This window comes from Loxodonta africana, chromosome 17, assembly GCF_030014295.1.
Source record: "Loxodonta africana isolate mLoxAfr1 chromosome 17, mLoxAfr1.hap2, whole genome shotgun sequence".
In the NCBI taxonomy this organism is placed as follows: domain Eukaryota; kingdom Metazoa; phylum Chordata; class Mammalia; order Proboscidea; family Elephantidae; genus Loxodonta; species Loxodonta africana.
Genome location: NC_087358.1, coordinates 14112498 through 14137594, shown reverse-complemented (window position 1 = coordinate 14137594; position 25097 = coordinate 14112498). Strand labels below are relative to the sequence as shown.

General features: G+C 39.8%; 1 protein-coding gene and 1 pseudogene across 1 annotated transcript in view; one reads left to right on the top strand and one right to left on the bottom strand.

Annotated features, from left to right (window-relative positions):
- The window catches only part of GPC5 (glypican 5), an 815401-nt gene that overhangs the window by 302108 nt on the left and 488196 nt on the right, over positions 1 to 25097 (top strand). The window contains exon 3 of the mRNA XM_023547271.2: positions 6361 to 7055. Within this exon, the coding sequence (XP_023403039.2) occupies positions 6361 to 7055 (695 nt within the window). The remainder of the gene's footprint in view (positions 1 to 6360; positions 7056 to 25097) is intronic.
- LOC111750423 (guanine nucleotide-binding protein G(i) subunit alpha-3-like) lies at positions 19481 to 21505 on the bottom strand (annotated as a pseudogene).

Here is a 25097-nt window from a genome sequence, read left to right as displayed (position 1 = left end):
AATGCACATCCCCTGATTTTATCTCCATCAGTTTTATTTAAATTTAAATCACTGATTTAGGTGTCAATACTCATTTATATATGTAATAAAATGTCTGTAAAGGGAATGTGGGCTGGAAAAAGTTGAACCATTTGGTCTTGAGTGTTATTGAATTATCATAGAATGTTAAATTGAAATATCTGCAGATAAGCTGCAGATAAATTGAAAATTGAAATATGTGCAGAAAAACTTCGTGTATTCCAATTTCATTTTTCACTTAGTGAGATAACACATAAATGATTTTATGTATGGATAAATCAGTTTTTTCATAAGGCTGGAGGAATTCTATTTTTTAGTCAAACGGTAATTAGTTGTAGCTTTAAAAAAATCTACTTATTTTAGGGATTAAAAGGAAAGTTGGAAATTATTCTGTCTTGATAGACTTGATATGATAACAATGGGAAAAATATCTTATTGAAATTCTCAGTCAAAAACCACAAAAAGATAGCTTCCCCCCCCCCCAGTGTAATCCTTGAACAATTCTGGAAGATATTTATTTATTTTCAAAATTTGTAACAATTTTTATCACTTGAATAGAAAGCTATTATTCACAGACCTTGAGTGAGTGATATTTTGTATTTGTTAAAAATTGCAATAAAAATAATTAAGTTAATATGGTAAATTATTCAATACCTAATGTATCTTAGATTTATAAATACCAATTTATGTGTGGATTATATTTTACAGAGTAGCAAAATATTTTGTTCATTTGACAAGTTTAAATTCTTGCTAAAATCATAATGTTAGTTCCATGAAATGAAAACAACCTTGTTCTTGGTAAACATGGTAGCAAAGTGAAGTGATGGTACTGCAAATCCAGAGTTACTATAAAAACGAATTTTAGAAAATTCAACTTCTTGCTTTATGAACTTTTGACTAAAAAATTATTTTTGAAGTCATCCAGTGGATTGGCTTCTGAATTGTTCAGTTTCTGATATGTGTTTAAAACGGTAAAGTTAAAATGCTATCAAGTCATTTCAGGAGGTAGAATGTGATTAAGAACTAATGGTATTGAAGGAAGAAGTCCAAGCTGCACTGAAGGCATTGGTGAAAAGCCAAGCTCCAGAAATTGAAAGAATATCACTTGAGATGTTTTAACAAATGGATGCAGTGCTGGAGGTACTCACTTGTCTACACCAAGAAATTTGGAAGATAGCTACCTGGTGAACTGACTGGAAGAGATCCATATTTGTGGCCATACTAACTAACAGAATGCAGGAATTATTGAACAATATCTTAATATCACACACAAGTATAATTCTGCTGAAGATCATTCAAAAGCAGTTGCAGCAGTACATTGACAGGGAAGTGCCAGGAGTCCAAGCCTGATTCAGGAGAGGATATGGAATGAGAGATATAATTGGTGATGTCAGATGAATCTTGGCTGAGAGCAGAGAGTACCAGAAAGATGTTTACCTGTGTTTTATTGACTATGCAAAGGTATTTGACTGTGTGGATCATAACAAGTTATGGATAACATTTGCAAAGAATGGAATTCCAGAACACTTAATTGTGCTCATGCAGAACCTGTACATAGACCAAGAGGCAGTCATTCGAACAGAACAAGGGGATACTGCATGGTTTAAAATCAGGAAAGGTGCATATCAGGGTTGTATCTTTTCACCATACTTATTCTATCTGTATGCTGAGCAAATAATCCAAGAAGCTGGACTATTTGAAGAAGAATGCAGAATCAGGTTTGGAGGAAGACTCATTAACAATCTGCAATATGAAAATAACACAACTTTGCTTGCTGAAAGTGAAGAGGACTTGAAGCACTTACTGAAGAAGATCAAAGACCATAGCCTTCAGTATGGAGTACACCTCAACGTAAAGAAAACAAAAATCCTTACAACTGGGCCAGTAAGCAACATCATGATAAATGAAGAAAAGATTGAAGTTGTCAAGGATTTCATTTTACTTGGATGCACAATCAACAGCCATGGAAATAGCAGTCAAAAATTCAAATGACACATGGCATTGGGTAAATCTGCTGCAAAAGACCTCTTTAAAGTATTGAAAAGCAAAGATGTCACTTTGAGGACTAAGGTGCGCCTGACCCAAGCCATGGTATTTTCAATCTCCTCATATGCATGCAAAAGCTGGACAATGAATAAGGAAGACTGAAGAAGAATTGATGCCTTTGAATTATGTGTTGGCGAAGAATATTGGATGTACCGTGGACTGCCAGAAGAACGAATCAGTGTGTTTTGGAAGAAGTACAGCCAGAGTGCTCCTTGGAAACAAGGATAGCGAGACTTCGTCTCATATACTTTAGACATGTTATTGGAAGGGATCAATCCCTGGAGAAGGACATCATGCCTGGTAAAGTAGAGGGTCAGCAAAAAAGAGGAAGACTCTCAATGAGATGGATTGAAACAATGGCTGCAATGGGCTGAAACATTCTAACAATTGTGAGGATGGCATAGGATGGGGCAGTGTTTCCTTATGTTGTATATAGGGTGACTATGAGTTGGAACCAACTGGATGGCACCTAACAACAACAATTCAAGCCATTAGGATAAAAATTTCACAAAAGCATTTTTATTCCTAAACATTAAAAAGTCTAATATATTTAGGACCATTGTTTACAGTTTTCCTCTTTGACTGAATTTATAAGATGTTCATGATTACAAATGTACATGTACAAACATACCTAACATGTTTAGATATTTCAGTTAACTGTTAATGTGTCACTATTAGATTTAATGCAAACTGAAAGCAAAAAAAAGTAAAAACCTTATATTGTGACAAGGGAATAGTATAGTTAAAAAAATTTTTAAAAATCACAGATTTTTCTTTGTACATTCATGGGATAATCAGAACATTAACATTTGAGAACATATAATCTCACCTAAAACCAGTATGTAGCTATGAAAACTAAAATTTTAATGTGTAAGATATTAGGGAAAAGTTTTGAAATTCTAGTATGATTCCTAAAATTTTTTTAAAAATCAGTTTTATGGTTATTTTTTTAAAAGAAGGATGAAACTAAATGAGAGAAAAGCTAGTATGAAATAAAGTTAAAATTGTAGACTCTGTTCAGAAATTTTATGTTTAAATTTCGATTGTACACGTTAATCGAAGTTAATTGGTTGCCAGTAGTGCCAGAGCAGCCTTTAAAAAGAAATGAGAATATTTGAAATACTCTATTCATGTTTTCTCTCCAATAGATGCTCTTCCTATTCCCATTGCCAACTCCTAGTGACCCTATAGGACAGAATAGAACTGTCCCATAGGGTTTCCAAGGAGCAGCTGATGGATTTGAACTGTCTAGCAAATGTTTAACCACTGTACCACCAGGGCTCTGCACAAGTAATTTTTTTTTTTTTTTTTAGTAACACAGAAATTGCTGAGAAAAATAAGCCTGTGTCATTGAGAAAAATATAAGCTTAGCAGGTTTGAATGTAGTCCAAATCACAAAGGTTCGATTTGGTTTTTACATGCACTCTGTAGATCTGTGAAAGCAGAGTGTAGTGTCTGAGATGGCAGCTGTGGGATCAGATTGTCATGGGGCAATCCTTGCTGACCCACTCATTAAGACCAGAGAGAACATTTTATATATACCTGCAATTTCAACTGGTCAGGTTGAAAGAATCGCTTGGACTGCTTTTTTAAAAATATAGATTCTTGGACCAACACAAATCTACTGGCTAGAATACCCAGTGGAGAGGCCTGGCAATCTGTATTTTCCCCAAGCAGCTCAGATGATCAGGCCTGTTTGGGAGTTCTGATGTTCTTACTGTCTCATCTGGCAGAGCAGCTAAGCTCAAGGGAAGCCTTCAGTTACCATCCCATTTCCATTCTTGCACATGCTTATTGAATACCTTGTATGTAGCGTATACATTAATGGGCATTGGAATTACAGCGATAACACATGGGTCCTACCTAGTTAACAATCTAGAGTTCTTTGTACTCCTTTGGTACCACTTATTTCAATCTTTCAAAGCTCTTGCCTTTAATTAGAGGGTAGATGCACATTGACATATCACCCTAAAGTTGCAGCCCTACATGAGTAAGTCTCAGGCCACAGTCAGAGCATACAATAGTACATTGTTTGTACTCTTCAGAAAGTGGTTTATTTGTGAGGATGCCATGGCATATTTAAGACCAAAAAACCAAAACCAAACCTGTTGAGTCAATTCCAACTCATAGTGACCCTGTAAGACAGGGTATAACTGCCCCATACTTCTTATTTCTGGTTTTCTTCAGTTCTTTGTCCTTAAATTTTCTTTAGTTCCTTGAACATTTTTAACACCAAACCCAAATCAAACCTGTTGGCGTCATGTTGATTCTGACTTGTGGCGACCCTATAGGGACAGAATAGAACTGCCCCATGGAGTTTCCAAGGAGCGCCTGGTGGATTTGAACTGCTGACCTTTTGGTTAGCAGCTGTAGCACTTAACCACTATGCCAACAGGGTTTCCATATTGAAGACAGTGGATTTAAAATCTTTAATAGCTCCAGTGGCTGAACTTGCTCAGGGATCATTTTGATCTCTTAATTTTCTTCCCTCTGAGTGGGACATTCTTTCTGTTTTTTTTTTTTGGTATGTTTTATGATTATTTTGTTGTTGTTAAAAACAAGACATTTACATATTATAGGGTGGTAAGTCTGGAAATCAGATTTTCCCCCCTCCCTAGGGTATGCTGATCTTAATTTTTGAAGTTTTAGCTTGTGGTCAGTCAGCATTTTGACTGAGATTTCCTAGAATGCTGGAAGCTTAAAAAACAAACATACATACAAACCTCACATCTCTCAGTGTTTGCAGATTGACTGTTCTGCGGAAATCCATTAACACTTAGTCGGGTCATTTAAAGTTCTGTTAGCCTTCACTTTCTCCTTTCACTGAGCCTATAGAGCAGTTTATGGTGAAAGCGTAAGGTCTCTCAAGTATTTCCCGAACATTTGTCCTGTCCTGGGCATGTGTATGGCTTTCTAAATTCCTCGATATACATGAAATATTGTGAATGCTGTAGAAATTTCCCAAAGAAGCTCTCTCCTCAGTTTATCCTCCCACTCTTTAGGTGGTCTGTTATATGCCTCAACTTTAATCTTTTGTCCCAGGTGGCTGCAAGTTGTTCTGTCACCATATGGTATTTTCAAGCAATGCCTACCACTTTTCTGCCCAGAGTAGGTTCTAAATTAGGTGAAACAGAGAGGAACACCTTGCATCAGTCCATCAGGTGACCTCTGGAAAGGTTAGAACAGAACAACACAATACTTTGTGAATGAGGTTGTCTTAGGCTAGGTTCAAACCAGTAAAACATATAGATGTATATATGTCTCAAGGAAATGGCTCATGGAGTTGTAGAGGCTGGAACGTCCCAAGTCTGTGGATCAGGATCGAGGCTTCTCCTGATTCACATAGCCACAGGGGCTGGCAAACCCAAGATCAGCAGGTTGGAGAGCAGGGCTCTTGCTCATAGCCTGTGAAGATCGAGGATTCCCAGGACTGGCAGGCAAGACCACAGGTAAACTGCTAGTTCAAGTCCCGAGAACTAGAGGCCAGAGGAACAGAAGCCAGCTGCAGGATCCAGTGCGTGCAAAAACTGGAAACTCCGCCTATATTCAGACGCAGGCTACACATACAAGGAAAATCTCTTTCAACTGACTGCGTACTCACAGCAGATCCCATCATGGGAGTGATCACATATCAAATCTCAACAGGAAAGTGATCACACCATTATATGACTGCCAAAACACTGAAAATCATAGCCCAGCCAAGTTGACACACAATCTTAACTATCACAGAGGTCCACTCTCCTGCCTCCAGAATCATGCATCAAGGGTTCCACACTGGGATCTTGCGCTGCTGTTTTCAAAGCTGCTACTGAGCTGGGAGGGGCTAAGGAAAGGGCAACCAAACATGCCACAAGACTTTCCTACCATTTTTATATTGCTTTTTTCTTGAATCAGAATTTGTTTGGTTAATGTAACCTCTTATTGTTTTCTAAAGTTACAAAAAAGTTCGTTCTGAAAGTGTATTTTTTTAAAAAAAAAAATGTTTCTGTGAAGGGATGAGAGTTCACAGCTGCCTACTCCAGCATTTTGCTGACATCACTCCTGATTTCTATACATTTTTAGCAGACTTTGAGTCTAGGAAATTCATCTCTATAAAATTTGCGTGTTGTATGTAATGTCTGTTGTTGACCAGCAGCTAGCCTTGGCTTGTTAAATTTGTTTTGTAGGCTAAACTTGCCATTTAGGCCCTTAGATTAGCTGTCTATGCTTTAAGTTTGTTTACTATTTGAGATGGATGAATAATTTTAACACAAATTTAACATAAGCCTTCTCATCCTTCCCTCTGTTTTGTTACAGAAACGCTTGAAACTCTCATCAGACAAGCAGAAAATTACACTAGTATACTTTTTTGCAACACCTACAGGAACATGGCCTTAGAAGCTGCTGCTTCAGTTCAGGAGTTCTTCACCGATGTAGGCCTCTTTTTATTCGGTGCAGATGTTAATCCTGAAGAATTTGTGAACAGATTCTTTGACAGTCTTTTCCCTCTGGTTTACAACCATCTGATTAACCCTGGCGTGACTGGCAGTTCCGTGGAGTATTCAGAATGCATCCGTATGGCCCGCCAGGACATTAGCCCATTTGGTAACATTCCCAAAAGAGTAATGGGGCAGATGGGAAGGTCACTGCTGCCCAGCCGCACATTCCTGCAGGCACTCAATCTAGGCATTGAAGTCATCAATACCACAGACCATCTGCAGTTCTCCAAAGAGTGCAGCCGAGCCCTTCTGAAAATGCAGTACTGCCCTCACTGCCAGGGCCTGACTCTCAGTAAGCCTTGTATGGGGTACTGCCTCAATGTCATGAGAGGCTGCTTGGCGCACATGGCAGAGCTTAATCCACACTGGCATGCATACATCCGGTCATTGGAAGAGCTATCAGACGCGATGCACGGAACGTATGACATTGAACACGTGCTCCTGAACTTCCACTTGCTTGTCAGTGATGCTGTAATGCATGCTCACCTCAACGGGCAGAAATTGTCTGAACAGGTAAGCAGCGACTCTGTGTTTCTTTTGTAATTAGTTAGAATTTGCAATTTAAAGGTGTATGTGTGATGCGTGTGTGTGCAAACTTACTGATGACCAGTTCCATGAAAGACAGTTTGTTAGTTTAAATATATTATGTACATTAAAATTATGGCAAGTTTAACAAGTTTATACTTTAGTAGGAAAAAGTGTGGATTATTATATTTGATACAATTGTTTTTAAATCTTACATCAAAATTTTGATTAGCTAAAATGCCACTTTCTCCCCTAAGGTGAAGCCTTCTTAGTCATCTAGTGCTGCCATAACAGAAATACCACAAGTGGATGCCTTTAACAAAGAGAAATTTATTCTCTCACAGTCTAGTAGGTTGCAAGTCCAAATTCAGGGCATCGGCTCCAGGGGAAGGCTTTCTCTCTCTCTCTGCTCTGGGGGAGGGTCCTTGTCCTCAATCTTCCCCTGGTCTAGGAGTTTCTCATACGTAGGGACCCCGTGTCCAAAGGACACGCTCTGTTCCTGGTGTTGCTTTCTTGGTGGTATGAGGTCCCCAACTCTCTGCTTGCTTCTCTTTCCTTTTATATCTTAAGAGATAAAAGGCGGTGCAGACCACACCCCAGGGAAACTCCCTTTACATAGGATCAGGGAGGTGACCTGGATAAGGGTGGTGTTACAATCTCACCCTAATCCTCTTAACATAAAATTACAATCACAAAATGGAAGACAACCACACAATACTGGGAATCATGGCCTAACCAAGTTGATACATACCTTTTTTGGGGGACATAATTCAATCCATGACATTCTACCCTTTAGCCCCCCCCAGAATCATATCCTTTCAACATGCAAAACATATTCTCCTCATCATATATCTTAGCAAAAGTCTTAACTCCAAGCCCAAAATCCAAAAATTCCTCTTCGTCTGTGAAATCTAGAATACAAGTTATCTGCTTCCAGTGGTACAGTGGTGGAACAGGCACAAGCTAGACATTTCCATTACAAATGCGAGAAACTAAAGGGAAAGAAGGCATAACAGGCACTAAGCAAGTCAGCAGAACAAATTCGTTAGTCCTCAAAGCTTTGAAAATAATTCTCTGTTCTCTGATACAATTTACACAATGGTCCTGCCCTTTAGACTCTAGGTATTGGCCATACTCTCCAAATTCTGAGTGGAGGTCCCTGGCCCTTGGCTTCAACTCTGCCTTCCAGGCCCACTGGGATGGCAACTCTGCTCCCTCAGCTTTAGACACACAATTCTCTTCAGCCATCTGAATGGTAACTCCACCCTTAGAAACACCGGAGGCCATGGCTCCACCCTTTGAAACCCCTGAGGTCATGGCCATACATTTTGAGACTGAAGCAGCTCAGCTTCTTGTGTTCCTTGTGTCTTCAACTTCTGTTTCTTGGTTTTCCGGCCTCTTGGCTTATGCCCACATCTTCCCTGCTGGGGCAAGTGTTCCAAAGCTCTGTAGCTCTACCGATAAGTGCTTAGGGGCACCCGACTCTTCCAGGAAGCCTCCTGTGCACAGGCACTCAGCTCTCTCGCCTGTGGGTCAGCTCCAGTGCCATCTTGCACTGGTCTTTTGGTTCTGCTACTGTCAGTTCTCTGTGGCTGCCGCTTCTCTGCTGCTGCAGATTCTCGGCTGCTCTGGTCCACGCTGGTGTCACTGCTTTATCTATTCACAGTTTCAAAACTGCTTCCACATTTTAGGTATTTGTTAGAGCAGCACCCCACTCTCTTAGTACCAAATTCTGCCTTAGTCATCTAGTGCTGCTGTAACAGAAATACCACAAGAGAAATTTATTCTCTCACCGTCTACTAGGTTACAAGTCCAAATTCAGGGTGTTGGCTCCAGGGGAAGGCTTTTTCTCTCTGTCGACTCTGGAGGAAGGTCCTTGTCCTCAATCTTCCCAGGGTCGGGGAGCTTCTCAAGCATAGGGACCCTGGGTCCAAAGGACGTACTCTGCTCCCGGCACTGCTTTCTTGCTGGTATGAGGTCCTCCTCTCTCTCTGATCCCTTCTCTCTTTTATATCTCTAGAGATTGCCCAAGACACAATCCAATCCTGTAGGTGGAGTCCTGCCTCACTAACACAACTGCCACCAGCCCTCCCTCATTAACATCATAGAGGCAGGTTTTACGTCATATAGGAAAATCACACAATACAGGGAATCATGGCCCAGTCCAACTGATACACAAATTTTGGGGGGACATAATTTAATCCATGGCACTTCTAATAGGGGTTAATTTGGTGTGGTGGAAAGAGCCCAGGTTTTAAAAAAGTAGGACAGGCAAGTTTCTGGATCTGCAATCTGTCAACAATTAGCTGCATGAAAGTAAGCAAGTCGCTTAGCTTCTTTAAGCCTCAGTTTCTTTGTTGATAAAAAGGGAATCCAAAAAAAAAAACCAAACCCAGTGCAGTCGAGTCAATTCCGACTCATAGCAACCCTATGTTTGTTATTAGGTGCTGTTGAATTGGCTCCAACTCATAGCGGCCCTATGAACAACAGAAGGAAACACTGCCCGGTCCCCCACCATCCTTACAATCGTTGTTATGCTTGAGCCCATTGTTGCAGCCACTGTGTCAATCCACCTCCTTGAGGGTCTTCCTCTTTTCCGCTGAACTTGTACTTTGCCAAGCATGATGTCCTTCTCCAGAGACTGATCCCTCCTGACAACATGTCTAAAGTATGTAAGATGCAGTCTCACCATTCTTGCTTCTAAGGAGCATTCTGGTTGTACTTCTTCCAAGACAGATTTGTTCGTTCTTCTGGTAGTCCATGGTATATTCAACATAGCTTTGCCAACACCACAATTCGAAGGCATCAATTCTTCTTAGATCTTCCTTATTCATTGTCCAGCTTTCATATGCATATGATGCAATTAAAAATACCATGGCTTGGGTCAGGCACACCTTAGTCTTCAGGGTGACATCTTTGCTCTTCAACACTTTAAAGAGGTCCTTTGCAGCAGATTTACCCAGTGCAATGCATCTTTTGATTTCTTGACTGCTGCTTCCATGGTTGTTGATGGTGGATCCAAGTAAAATGAAATCCTTGGCAACTTCAATCTTTTCTCCATTTATCATGATGCTGCTCATTGGTCCAGTTGTGAGGATTTTTGTTTTCTTTATGTTGAGGTGCAATCCATACTGTAGGCTGTGGTCTTTGATGTTCATTAATAAGCAACCCTATAGAGTGTTCTTTTCTGTGAAGATAGGAAATATGTACGCAAACTACCTAGTATGATGCCTGGTTGTCAAAAAATGGGTAGTTATTGTTAGAATTTCAAAGGCATTCAGCTTTAAAATAGAAAATGCTGTTATGTATCCAGTAAATAAAGACCTGATAGCTGGGCTTTCAGAAGTGCTCCTTCAGAGGCTCTCCAGAATCCGTCACAGTGATGGTGTCGTGATTTCTGAAAATGTGATGCATACAGTGTCATGGTGGTCGATTCCAAGAATACTTTAAGAAGTTTTTGAAACAGAGTCTTAACGTCAGAGAATGTGAGAGTTTTCTATTTCTCTCACCTTCTGTAAAGAGCTATTTCCTTTCATGTTTACTGGCCCCCTTAGTAATAGTTCTCATATCCTTACAGTGAAGCTGTACATGCTGCTGATATTCATCCTACATTTTTCTCCTGAAATAGAATTATACTCCTCTCTATTTTCAAAGCATTAGCAGAAGCTACTGATTCCCTGATTTGATAAACATTATTCTCATCAGTTCCTTTAATTAATTTCTGATAGAAATTGAATCTGAAAATTTTATATATAACCACCTCTTCGCCTTCATTTCCTAACTTCCAGGGTCCTTTTGGGGCCCATGTGTGTCTATAAGGTACCTTTATGCAAATTAATAGTGGCACCACGATATCACTTGGGATTTCAGCCCTCACTCATGTCCACTCCTTTGAGCTGGGCATCCTTATACAATGAATAAGCTTCCCAACCATATGCAGTAGTCCATGTCTTTTTGCCCTCTCTCTTCCCTTTATAAAAATCAGACATGGGCCAGAACTTCTAGAAAGGATGTACAGTAAAACCTGCCAAAGCCAAAACCGGTGTAAGGTGGAAACCTGTCAGAGAAGGAAAACTCAAATATTTTGCACTAAAAGGAGAGATGGAAAAGTGGTGAGACTGCACCCTGTCACAGGCAGAAAACTTGTGAGACCTGGAAAAACAAGGCAGTGCCGTGGAGTTCTGGCTTTCACAGGTCTCGCTGTAAAGAGTTCTCCTAAAATGAAGTGCAAAAAACTTTGAAGATTTCGAGTGTTTCATAGTTATGAGGAAGAATCATTTATATCCAGAAAATGAAATGCCAATGTTACGATATCAAATATCTCCAAAAGGGAAAATAAAACCAAAAAAACCAAACCTGTTGCCATCGAGATGAATTCTGACTCATAGTGACCCCATAGGATTTCCAAGGCTACAAATCTTTAGGGAAGCAGATTGACACATCTTTCTCCCACGGAGCAGCTGGTGGCTTTGAACTGCTGACCTCTGGGTTAGCAGCCCAGTGCTTAACCACTGCGCCCCCCAGGGCTCCTTAAAGGAAGAATAGGCACAAAAATTCTGAGACCAAGTCCAGACTTGATTATTAATATGAGGCATGCCATTTAATGTTTCAGGGCCAGAGCTTTCCTATCTATCATCTGTCTCCCAATCAATTGATCGATCAATAGATGGATCCACTCATCCACCCATCCATCCTCCCTTTTTATCATGTGTTTTGGAGACCTGGAGTGTCTTCTTTTTTTTTATATATTCTTAAAATATATCACATAGAAATTGTCCATTTTTCTTATTTCAAATACAGACATGGTTTCAAATCCTGGCAATCCACTCAAACACTTTGAGTCTTTTTTGTCCTTTGTAAACAGGAAGCAAGTAATAGTTTCAATAGAGTAATGTTAGTAAGACTCTGACATTGTTATGCATTTGGTGCCTGATATCTTGGCTCTTCACTAGCCTAAGATCAGCCCTATGAGGCCTTGGTCAAACAGGTGAAGGTTAGTAGTTTGCAGAATTTCCTGGTGGCATAGTGGTTAAGAGTTTAACTGCTAACCATAAAGGTTGGCAGTTCGAATCCACCAGGCTCTCCTAGGAAACCCTATGGGGCAGTTCTCTGTCCTATAGGGTTGCTGAGTCGGAGCCGACTTGACGGCAACGGGTTTGGTTTTTGGTTTCATGTTTTATAAATAAGTGAGTTTTATACAAAATCTTCATCATATGAAACTCCTAGGTGAATTTTCAAGGAGCACTATTTTTATGCAAGTAGTCTGATTTCATGTAATAAATAGTCTTACGACTATCTTGAGAAACATAATTTATTTCTAATAAAGTGTTGATTCTTTTCTAAATAAAACAACTGAGATTCTCTTTTTTACTTATGGGGACAGAAGAAGAAGAAACTGGCTTTAAATTTCTTGAAAATTGACTCATTAATATTTATTTATGCCAACTTCAAAGAGATTTATAAGCTGTTTATCAAGCTTTGATAACCAGTTCACACATTGGTGAATTTAGCAAATTCAAAATAAATTACTAGAGAGCCAGAAAATAATGACTTTCTCACATTCCCAAAGCAATCTCTAAGATCTAGTACTTCCAAGTCTAGTCCTCAGTAAATACATATTTCCCTTTAAGAAATCCACAGAGGTACCTGATGCATCATATTTCTGTTGGATGAATCTCAACTGGAAAAAAACAAACTCCCTCTTTGATTTCCTGAGAAAATCGTAAGTACTTTATATTTGGTAAACTTTTAAAGAAGCAAAATTTAATTTATAAGAGAGTGTTTTTTAAAATTCTGTAATTATTCCAAATTTAATTGGTATAAAATTTAATAAAACAGAAGCAGAGAGCCAATGTTAATGGATTGAACCATGCCCCTCCCCGCAAGAGACAGGTTAATAGCCTAGCTTCTGTATCTGTGGTTGTGACCCTGTTTGGAAATAGCATTTTTTCATCATTATGTTAATGAAGTCATACCAGAGTAGGGTGAGTCCTAATCCCTCCTGAGTAAAAAACCCAAAACTCACTGCTGTTGAGTTGATTCTGACTCATACTCTACTGGACAGAGTAGAACTGCCCCATGGGGTTTCCAAGGCTGTAAATCTTTAGGGACACAGACTGCCACATCTTTATCCTGCAGAGTGGCTGATGAGTTGGAACTGTCAGCGTTTTGGTTAGCAGCCCAGCACTTTAACCGCTGTACCACCAGGACTCCACCCCTTCTGAGTGGTGTCTTAAAAATGGGAAAACAGACACAGACATACACACAGGGGGAAGACACCTTGTGAGGATCTGTTTTCAACCAAGGAACACTTGCCCCAGCTACAGAAGCTAAAGGAGACCAGGAAGGACATTCCCCTAGAGCCTTCAAAGAGAAGCACTTTACATAGAGAAAGATATTTTACTCTCCAATTATGTTTTGTTTGATTTTTTAAAATTTTAATTTTATAATTTTTACTTGAAATAAAGGTAACAATATTTGGTCTCATTATTAAACGTTTGTTGCAGAATAACTCCACTCATTGCACTGATTTATGTTGTCCTTGATCTAATGTAACCAATATTCTATTGTTATCTAAAAAAGATATCATCATACCAAGCTTCTGTTAAAGATGACTGAAAAATCTGGAGATGGATGATGTTAATAGTTGAACAGCATGGTAAACATAACTAATGCCACTGAATTGTATACATGAAATGTGTTGAAATGACAAATGCCTTGTTACATATATATTTACCACAATAAGCAAAGACTAAATAAATTAGCTCTATCAGCATTTATTGACCACCTATTTTAAATGAAGCACACTGCTGGTTCAGAAAATACAGAAATGAGATAGAATTATTTTATTTAAAGAACTCATTTTCTTGTAAAGAGAGAAAATATGCAGGGACAAGTACATTATATGCAGTTATCACTGCATATATGCCTAGAAGAGAGCGGGAACACGTTCATGCTCACGGCAATTTTCATTGTTCGAAAGTTCCTGCAACAACCTCAGTTGAGTGTCAACTCTGTGCCAGGCTCTGTTCTACCTGTTGAAAGTTTAGCATTTAGCAAAACAGACAAAAATTCCTGCCCTCATAGAGCTTTCCTTCTGAAAGCGAAGGTGAAATTAATCATAAAAATAAATGTCTTATAGAGTCTATTGTTGTTGGTTTCAGGTGCTATCGAGTCGATTCTGACTCGTAGAGACCCCATGTGACAGGGTAGAACTGCCCTATAGAGTTTCTTAGGCTGTAATCTTTATAGGAGCACATCGTGAGGTCTTTCTCCTATGGAACCGCTGGGTGGGCTGGAACCTCTGACCTTTTGGTTAGCAGTTGAGCGCTTAACCGTCGTGCCACCAGGGCTTCTTATAGAGTTTATTAGAATGTGATAAATGCTATGGAGACAAATAAAGCAGTAGTGGGATTGGGAGATACTGTGTGTGCACAGATTTGTATATGGGTGATAAGAATAGCCACACTGAGAATGTTAGATTTGAGCAACCTTTGAAAGAGATAAGGAAGTAAATCATGCAGTTATCTGGGGGATCGATATTCTAGACTAAAACAGCAGCCAGTACAAAGGCTCAGAGGCTAGTGACACAGCTGGGATATTTGAGGAAAACTAAGGAGACCAATGTGACTGGAGGTAAGGGAACAAGTTATGAGATGAGGTCTGAGAGGGAATGGTGAGACCCAGTATGGTTTTCAGGTCATTGTAAGGATTTCAGCTTTACCTTTGTGTAGTATAGAGATTCACTGGGAAATTTTAACAAAAGTGACATTGTTTATCATATATTTTATCACATCTACTCTGACTGCTTGTTGAAAATAGATTGTATGGGCTAAAGGTAGAAGTAGGGAGATAGGTTAGGAAACTATTGAAACAGTATGGTAGCAGTGCAGGTGGTGAGAGGTGATCATATTCTGGATTTATTTTAGAGGCACACCAAAGGAATTCCTGAAGGATTGGGTGGGGGGCATGAAAAAAAAAAAAAAGAGGAGTTAAGTAAATAAATATTTAGAAAGATGAGGTTGCCCTTAACTGAGGTGAGGGAATCTGTGAGTGGCCTAGGTGTTGGGAAAGATCAGCTGCTCAGTTCTGAACATGCTAAAGATAAGACGCTGTCTTAACTTGGGTTTTCTAGAGAAGCAAACCCAGTGATATATGTGTGTGTGTGTATTCCTTATCACTTAACCATTGCACCACCAGCGCTCCTTATAGAGACTGTTAAAAAAAAAAAAAAAAAACAAATCCACTGCAATCCAGTCGATTCTGACTCATGGCAAACCTGGGTGGTGTAGTGGTTAAGCGCTACGGCTGCTAACCAAAATGTCGGCAGTTCGAATCTGCCAGGTGCCTCTTGGAAACTCTACGGGGCAGTTCTACTCTGTCGTATAGGATCGCTATGAGTCGATAAAGCCTATTAGGTGATAAATGCACACCTTAAGGAACTCCTCTTGCAACTGACTGATTACATTACATTAGATTATAGTAAGGAAAGTGATCGCATTACATTGCATTAGATTACTTTATGGAACAGCAACTTGTCTAGTATTTGTCCAAATCACTGGAAACCAGAGCATACCAAGTTGATACATGAAATTAACCATCACAGGTGCCTATTAGATATCAAGTGGATATATTGAGTCCAGAGTTTAGGTAAGAGGTTCAGGCTAGAGATGTAGATTTGGGAATCATGAGCATACTAATGATACGTAAACCATGAGAATGGTCATGAGAGGCAATCAAGGGAGAAAATGTAAAGAGAGAAGGGAGCAAAATGACTGGGTCTTGGATACCAACACTAAGAGGCAGGGGAGAAGAAGAGAAACCAGCAAAGGAAAATGAGAAAGAGGGTCTGGAGAGGGGGAAAAATCCTTGGAAAATGTGGTAGCCTGAAGTGAGGAAAGTATTTCAAGGAGTAGGAAGTATCATTTCAAATGCTGCTGATAAATCAAATCAAGACTAAGAAATGATCTTTGGATTTAGCAATGATCTTTTGGACTTCATTGCCAGTCCTGATCTTTCTGAAAATTCTTTTCAGTTCTCTTTGTTGTTATTTACCACTGTAACTCAACCGTTCATCAAGATCAGTAGATGTGAGGAGGCCAGGGAATATGTGACCTTTTCAGATTGCAGGTGGCTCATTCTTAGCCTTGTATAAGGGTCAGTCTTACTCCCAGATAAGCATAAGTGATGATGTTTCCTAGGAAATATAAAAGAAGTATATGGAAGAAACATAAAATTACTCTATAGGACTTGCCTTGCATTTTCTATTAAATAACTTAAGCATCATACTATATGGCCATAGTATCCTGGTTTACTCTAAGTTAATCACTGCAAAAATGAGGAAACTGAGTCACACACCTTTCTTTTATGGGTACAACATATTGATTTGCAAATAAGGCCTATCAAGTGTCCAGATTCCTGTGTATTTCAAATAAGGCCTATCAAATGTCCTGATTCCTGTGTATTTCAAAGGAGCTGAATCTAGTTATTCAGTTTTCCTCCCCCCACACCCCAAAATCTGGTCAATCTATCTTACAGAAATAGGCAGCACCTTGTGAAAAATAACAATTCGCCAGTGAAAATAATAATAACATGATATCCTGAGGTAGAGATTTAGAATTCAAGCTCTCCAAGATGAAAGTGTCATCTCAAGATCCACGTTGAAATAATTGTAATGATTCTTATAATTTTTATGCCAGAAGGTGAAATTTGTTGCAAGGTGGAATTTGTAAAGTTACAGAAGATTGGCTGTTAAAGGCGCAGAATAATTCCTCTTTACATAGAGACTAATGGGTAGCAATTCTGTGGCCCAAGGTTTTAATCAGGTGAAGATGTCAACAGTCAACAAAACAAAGTTATTGTTGCAATCCTTCCTGCTAGGGTCTATTTGCTGTTCATTATTCATCAAACTTTCATTCCCTGGATGTGCCAACTTCTTAGATGCTCCAAAGCCTGACCACCTGAATTCAGAAACATTATCCATGACAAATCTACAGCATTCTCCAGAGGAAAGATCCAAGGCAAATTGTAGCTTTTTTGACTACAAACATCGATTCTTTTTCTGAAACCAGGCTGGTAGATTTGGCATTTCATCCCCACATTCTGACTCTGCTATAAGAAAAGATCTTTTATTTCAAAATATAAATTAGTGATTTGCAAATCTGGCCAATGATCAGTCAACCTTTAAAAATTACAATTTATAAGCCCAGCAGCTGAGAGTCAGTCTCTAAGATGGGTCCCCAAAAAACCAAACCCAGTGCCGTCAAGTCAATTCTGACTCATAGCGACGCTATAGGGCAAGGTAGAACTGCTCCATTGAGTTTCCAAGGAGCACCTGGGAGATTCGAACTGCCAACCCTTTGGTTGGCAGCCGTAGCACTTAACCACTACGCCACCAGGGTTTCCTAAGATGGGTCCAGATGATTTTAAATCATATCTGAGAACCACTGACTTGAATTGCTTCCCTGTATCCTCAAGAAATATGCATTCATGTAAGTTATTTGGGATGGCGGGGCAGGATGGTTTGCATGTAAATATAGAGCAAATGTAAATTGTGTAGAGGCAGAAAAAGGTGGAGAACTATTTTTCATTAAAGAAGGACTGAAACATTGAACATATCAGATATACATACTCAAAAGAAAGTACAAAATGCATCCCAAAGTAAAATTAACTTTTTTGGATTATCTGTTATGTTAGATTATCAACAAGACCATTGCATTAGCCCAGAGTGTAGAAGACTATACTTGAAAACAACATTTCATCTGTTGAGTAACAACCCAGCAGCATCTGGTTGACTGTGTCTCCAAGGGACCAAAGAAAGACTAAGGAACCAGTGATCAGGACATATGGTTTATTAGGAGAACTTATGTACAAGATGGTCCAGGGCAGTGGCTGGGCCAAAGTAGCGCTCCACTACCACCTAGCAGGGGATACAATCTTATATACCGTTCCAGCTGGGGCTAAGCCTTATTGTTTTTCCTCCCAAGTCCTTGGGCAGCCAGCATTCCTGGGGACTTCATGTCCAGGCCCAGATGTTTTTCTCCTTGTGGCTAAGACATTCCTCAGCCTTGGCTATCGGCCCAGTCATGCAACTCCTGGCCTTGTACCTTAGCCTGAGTCCATCCCAAGTTCATCCCCAGTGTGCTTCGGGGAAGAGCAAAGCTGACTCCATTAGGAGAGAATGCATATAGCTGAATAGCGTTACCCTACACACCAGTTCTCATTTCCAGATGATCCTGTATTACAGAATACAATAAGGAAAGATATATTCAGAATGAACAAATGAGAACTATCACCAAAATGTAAATCTGAAAAGTGGATTTTGGCTGCATATCACCTACAAAGATTTGACAGACCACCCTCAGACTTAGGCCAAGATTCAATACTTTTATACCAAAGGAATAGACCATGAGGGAGCCCTTCTCCCTAAATCCATGCTTAGACAAAGGCCAAAGCACAGTCAGCAGGGACAAAATAGAAACAAGAAAATACTTCCAGAAACGGCTAGTTACAAACAGGAGCAAACCTGGACTCTTTACTCACCATTTTAATACTGCTGCCAACTATAACAGATTAAAATCTGTACACATGATGAAGTGGAAAAAAGTCCCCAAAAGCAACAGTTTCATCAAATGAACTTACTGAGAATTACTACAGTTAACAATACGACCATAAAAACAATGGCAATCAGGGATTTGGCACCACATTTACAAAATAAAGCTTGCAGTGTTAATACACTTTAGATGTCTCCCAACAGGAAAGGCCATGAAAGATGGAAAACAAGGGGCAGCTTTTACAAAACTCCCTGTGACTGAGACAAGCACATAAGAATCAAAGTGGTCGATGTAGTAGATACCTGGCAGCAAAGTCGTTCATTCTGTTTGGAATCTAGCAATTTGCATTTCTAATTAGCATCTGCTCTGGGAGAGTCTCTACTCAAGAAGCTGGCTTTATCATATTATATCAGTATTTATCTAGTAATTTGGTAATCAGCATAAACCAGGTTAATCTTTCACCATAAGCTTGAAAAAAAGAAAAAGAGAACTGGAACTTTATTGCAGAACACTCAGTGTAATTTCCATCTAGAAACCATAATGGTACTTTGAGCAGAAGAGTAACATAAATTTCATCCAAAAAAGCTAAAATTGTAGCTCAAGAACCGGAAAGAACCGTAAATAATTATGGATATATTATATTCTGACCATAAAAAAAAATACCAAGTGTTAAAAACAAAGAATTCCTACTAAGAAGGTTATTTCAAGATGACCTGGTCACATCATGTGCATAGTTAGCATTTTTTGTGTTTTAATAAAGGTTAGAACTGCCCCGTAGGGTTTCCCAGGAGCAGCTGGTACATTCAAACTGCCGACCCTTTGATTAGTAGCCGTAGCTCTTAGCCACTGTGCCACCAGGGCTCCAAAGATTCTTTTGCAAACAAATAAAATTTAGTAAGGTTATTTTTCTCTTGATGGGAAAAAACAAACAAAAAAAAAGACTTCTAAAATGAACTACTCATGGTTTGTTAAGAAGGAAAAAAAAAAGGTAAGTTACATATTGAAGTTCTGGATTGCAGCACCTCAACTTCACATTTGAGATTATGAAACCCAAGTGTTGGCTGGATGATTGAATCACACTTTACAGTTGTCCCAGTTCCAATGTCTGACTTTTATCATCTCCTATCAATGGAAAGTTCCCTAGTACAGAAGATTGTGCTAAAGAATGCCAAGATTCTTCATGCTGCTGCCATTCCATGGTCCCATTCTCGCTTGTAGCTATCCCATAAGACTGCAAAAGAAGTCTGGTCGCGACAGTCCACACCGTAATAACTTTTACTAACGTTCATACTCTTCAATAAAGTCTACTCCACATTCCCTTAACTTGTGTTTAATGATGACATCTGTAACAACATCAAAAATTAACTACACATTCTTGATATCTGTGTGTAAAAATGGTGTGGAGGCTGTGTCTGACCTCCTCCAACCCCACAGGAAGGGAGGAGAACCAAGATCAATAGTGCAAGGCTGACTCCCAGGAGGTGGAGGCCAGACAAGCCTTCTCTTTCTGCGAGCTCTACCAATTCTGACACCAGCTGTCCCTCCCACAGCAATGGCCACACAGAATTCATAGACCATAATCACAATTACAGGGTTTATTAGCAAAGCAACAGTTATAATTCAGGCTTGAGAACACTCAGGATACAGTTCTTCTATCAGGATAGCCTCTCCCCAGCTGTGCTTGCTGGCATGCCTCTCCTTGGGCCTCAGGCACTGTCCAAAGACACTCAGCTTTCTCTCTCTGTGGGCTGGGAAGCCCACTGCACCATCTCCTGCTGCCAGGTCTCTGCTGCTGAGTCTCTCCTTCCTTAGTGGTGGTGGACTCCTCCTCCTTGCTCTGGAATTGGCTCTCCTTTAAGGCAAAATTGACCAGTCCCCATGGTACGCCACAACTACCCTATCACACAATCACCTGGGCGGGAGTTACAAGCCCATCACCTGAAAAGCCACTCGCAAAAGTAATTAATCTCACCGCACTGTGGGACAGGTGAAGTGGGTGTAGATCTCTTTGGTATCTTCTGTTCAAATCTTCAAACTATCAGTGAATGTAAGCAACTGCCTCTTCATATTTATTGGAACCTGTGTATTCTGGATAACAGATGGTTAATGGACTCCTCAGTTTTTCCTCAAAAAGGTCTTTCTTGTTGAGGAAGAGAATAATTGAACTGGCTGTAAACCATCTGTTGTTACAAATGCTGTCAGTTTCATGCTTTCATGCCTTCAGTTCATCTCTTCAACCTCAGGCACAGCAAGGTCATAATCATTGAGGGCCACACAGAAGATAATTGCTGTCACTCTCCCAAAACAGTGAATCCACTTTTTTTCATTCCTATCTTTGGCCATCTACTTCAAACATCTTGAAGTATAGGTCTTCGAAGGTGAAATGCATTTCCACAATGCCTGTGGTCTTCACTCTTGTCCAAAGGACATCTTGTTGAGTTGGGATATAGTTGGTTGGGGATGGTCTGTCCAAATCATTTAGGTAATATGAACCAGAATTATTGAGTTGATAGTCCTTGGAGCTACTGAAGGAAGCTTGCTTCCCCATCTTGCCAAAACTGTATAATCACTCCTGCAAGATCTGGAGCCATGACTCCTTCGACACTGCCAAGTAAAACAAATAACTGCTCTGGCAGCTTCCCCAAAGTTAATCCTGAGTGGTCCATGGCTCTGCTGATTGCGCTGCAGGACTGTATAGTATTGCTGTAGACCACTGCTTTATATTGTTTACATTCTTCTTCTGAATGGTCCCTCTCCTGAATGATTTTCATCTGTTTCACGATGGGCTTTTACTAGATTCTCCAGCAGCTTTAGTTTTGCCACTTTTCCCTTGTCCTCCAGCAATTTACTGTCAATCATCTTGCACCGTTCCACCCCTGCCTTGTCTTCAGCCCACGGGTGCTGCAGGAGAGGGGACTGGATCCAGGCTCAGTCACACACCTTGTCATTGCGGGTCCAGCAGCTGGGACAGTGTCTACTGCTGGGCTGCGTCCCTCTCCATCCCCAGTTTTCCTCTTGTCTTTTAAAACCTTAAAGAACTATAAGGACAAATGAACCACGTTCTCTGCAATCATGGAGCCCAAATACAGGACAAAAACATTGGTCTATATGGCAATAGATGACATGTGCCTGATGTATGTCTTCCTGGAGCCTTATGAGGAAATGCAGACTTGTTTTAAAAAAAAAAAAAAAAACCCAAAATGATAAATTATGGGCAAGATGGGCCGGTTGAGGCAGAATTTCCAATAACTACATTTATGATGCTGGAGAATGAAACAATATGCACATTATTGATAAACACAACTCATATTCTGATCATTAATTCAAAATGGGACCCAGAAGCTGGATAAGCTTTTTGGCTTTTTATTAATCAAATTTTATATTGGTAAAGAATATTATAACTGAAGAGTGTTTGTTATATGAAAATAAACCATGAATTTCAGCCATTACCACTCAAGAAACTTCTCATGTGATACTCATACCACAGAAGAACCAATATACCATATTTCTCGATTATTTTATTTAATGAAAACAAGAATACTTTAATTGAATTACCTACAATTAAATGCAATTCAATAATTTATAGTATCCAAATTATATAATCTATAATTCTAAAGCATTATACTAACAGTTATAACCATTCAAAATTCCCATGAGCTATTGAATAGAATAAATCAATTAAAAAAAATAGAATAAGATTAAATGGGACAAAATAAAATATTTTGATTGAGAAAGACAAAAGATTTTGCTGTTGTTCTACATATTATAAATAGATTCAGTGGAAGGTGGATTAGCTCAGAAGGGGATCCATTAGTGTTTCTGGATTATGAGGACAGAAGAGGGAATCTAGTGGTTGATGTTGACGTATTTCCTGTTGCCGGTAGAGAGTAGAGCTGGGTGAGCCTGGGAAGATTCTTGGCTGAGAGGATTCTTGGGAAGCTTCCTCCATACTTTCTAGAACTGTGGGGGAGCACGGGGTGTCTTTTTGTCAGGAACTTCTTCCTGGGAGCCTTGTTCAGCCTCTGACCTGGGACGACCAGAGGACAGCGTGAAGTACCAGAGCTTGGGCCTGCTGCTCTGCTCTCAGGTGGGAGGGTTGAAGGAGAGAAAGCTGTACAGCTCCAAGCAAAACTCTGTCTCAGTGTAGTGGAGGTCTCGGTGACTTGGGCTGGAGTTGAACAGACTGGAGGGACGCTGGGAGTTGACAACTGATTGACACTGGGCACTGGGTGCTTTGTGCCTGCACCATCTCAGCCTGATGCTCCTCCTTTCTCAGGGATCTGGTCGTCCAGAGGATTCCTGGTTGTGCTCCTGGGCCTCAGACAAATGCCACATTTGGAATGTGAGGGATAGAAGGCTATATTTCAGAAATTTTACACCCCTCCTCAGCCAATTTTTTGTGACATATATGCATTTGTTTCCCTTAATTTGTCCAGGTTTCTCTCTCAGCTGATAGAGCTCTTGTCCCAATATCATGTTCTCTTCTCTCCTGGGCATCAATAAGGCTTTGAAAATACTGAGTTCTAGATTTTTTTGTAAATAATTTCTGCTTTACTTTCACAAGTGTGCAGGTCTTTACAGGCATGGACAATGATTTCTCCTCTATCTCTCTGGGGTATATTATATCAAAATTGCATATTGGATAAAAATGTGTGTGTGTGTGTGTGTTTCTCCTCATTCCACTTCAAGAAGGACTTTCTGCTTCTCCCTCTCTAAATGGGCATTTTCTGATTGGAGGGCAGTTTTCTTGGTTTGGAATGTTTTGACATAGTTTTTAAATGTAGATATTATTTTAGCCTCTTCAATTAATTTCTTTTGCAGCTGTTTTCTTTTTCTTTGAGAGTTCATAAATCACTGTTTAATGTAGTGAAAGAAATCAACACTCTTGAATTCATGGTCTAAGAAGCCTCCATTCCTTGATGTCTTTGATACATCCAATTCCACATTCCATTATCTATATTGACTTCCATGAACAGCAGCCCAGTCACTTATTTTAGGAAATGATCCCCTGGGGCATTAATCTGACTCTCTTTATTATTAAGCATTTTCTCTGTAGGTAGTTGTTGTAAATTGAACTGTGTCCCCCCAAAATATGTGTTGTAGCTCCTAACCCTATAAAAAAACTATAATCCCATTTGGAAATGGGTTTTCTTTGTTATGTTAATGAGGTAGTATTAGTGTAGGGTATGTCTTTATTCAATCTTTTTTGAGAGATAAAAGGACCAGATTAAGAAAGCCGAGATGGGGGAAGATAGATGCCCCACCACATGAAGATCACCAAGGAATCAAGTAACAAGGACCTTCCGCCAGAGCAGAAAAAGAGAGCAAGCCCTCCACTAAAGATGGTGCCCTGGATTGGGAATTCTGGCCTCCTAACCAGTGAGAGGAAACCCTGGCGGCATCGTGGTTAAGAGCTATGGCTGCTAATCAAATGGTCGGCAGTTCGAATCCACCAGGCGCTCCTTGGAAACTCTGTGGGGCAGTTCTACTCTGTCTTATAGGATCGCTATGAGTTGGAGTGGACTTCACAGCAATGGGTTTTTTTTTAAACAGTGAGAAAACAAGTTTCTGTTCTTTAAAGCTACCCACTGGTGGTATTTCTGTTATAGCAGCAGTAGGTAACTAAGATAGCAGTTTAGAGTTTTCTGAGATTTATTCTCTCTATAATAATTTGCCTCCTCTTTCCTTCCATTTTGAGGTTTTTGTGAGAGCATATTTGTGAATGTTGAATCTATGAATTTTGAACTTTTCCCACAAAATATCTGTTAGTGCTGTCTGTAACTGCTCCCCTTCCTCTGGTGTGTTCTCAACAATTTTTTGGTTATAGCTACTTAATGTTCAATTTACTTTGGTATGTCTTCTAAGGACTTAGTCTTGCTTGTAATGTCACGCATCAGCTGTACTTTTTGTAAGTAGGTAGATGGTTTTTCTTTTCATGCTTTTTTTTTAATAAGCATCTATTATAAGGTCAAGTGTTGTAGCTTCCAGTTCTTTATTCATGGATCCCATGTTTCCTATTTCTGATAGATTGTTCTTGAATTTGGCTTCTAGGTGGTTTAAGGTCTCTAAATTCTCTTTCAATGTGATGAAAATTCTCAAAAACTTGATGTCTTTCATCAAGGAGATCTGGCATCCCAGTGGCCAGTTTTTTATGTCTCCTAGCATATTGTTGTTAGGAGCCGTCGAGTTGGTTTCAACTCATAGCAACCCTATGTACGACAGAACAAAAGTGGCCTGGTTCTACGCCATCCTCGCAGTCGTTGCTATGTCTGAGCCCATCATTATAGCCACTGTGTCAATCCATCTTGTGGAGGGTCTTCCTCTTTTTCTCTGACCCTCTACTTTACCAAGCATGAAATCCTTCTCCGGGGACTGATCCATCCTAATAACATGTCCAAAGTATGAGAGATGAAGTGTTGCCATCCTCGCTTCTAAGAAGCATTCTGGCTGTACTTCTTCCAAGACAGATTTGTTCATT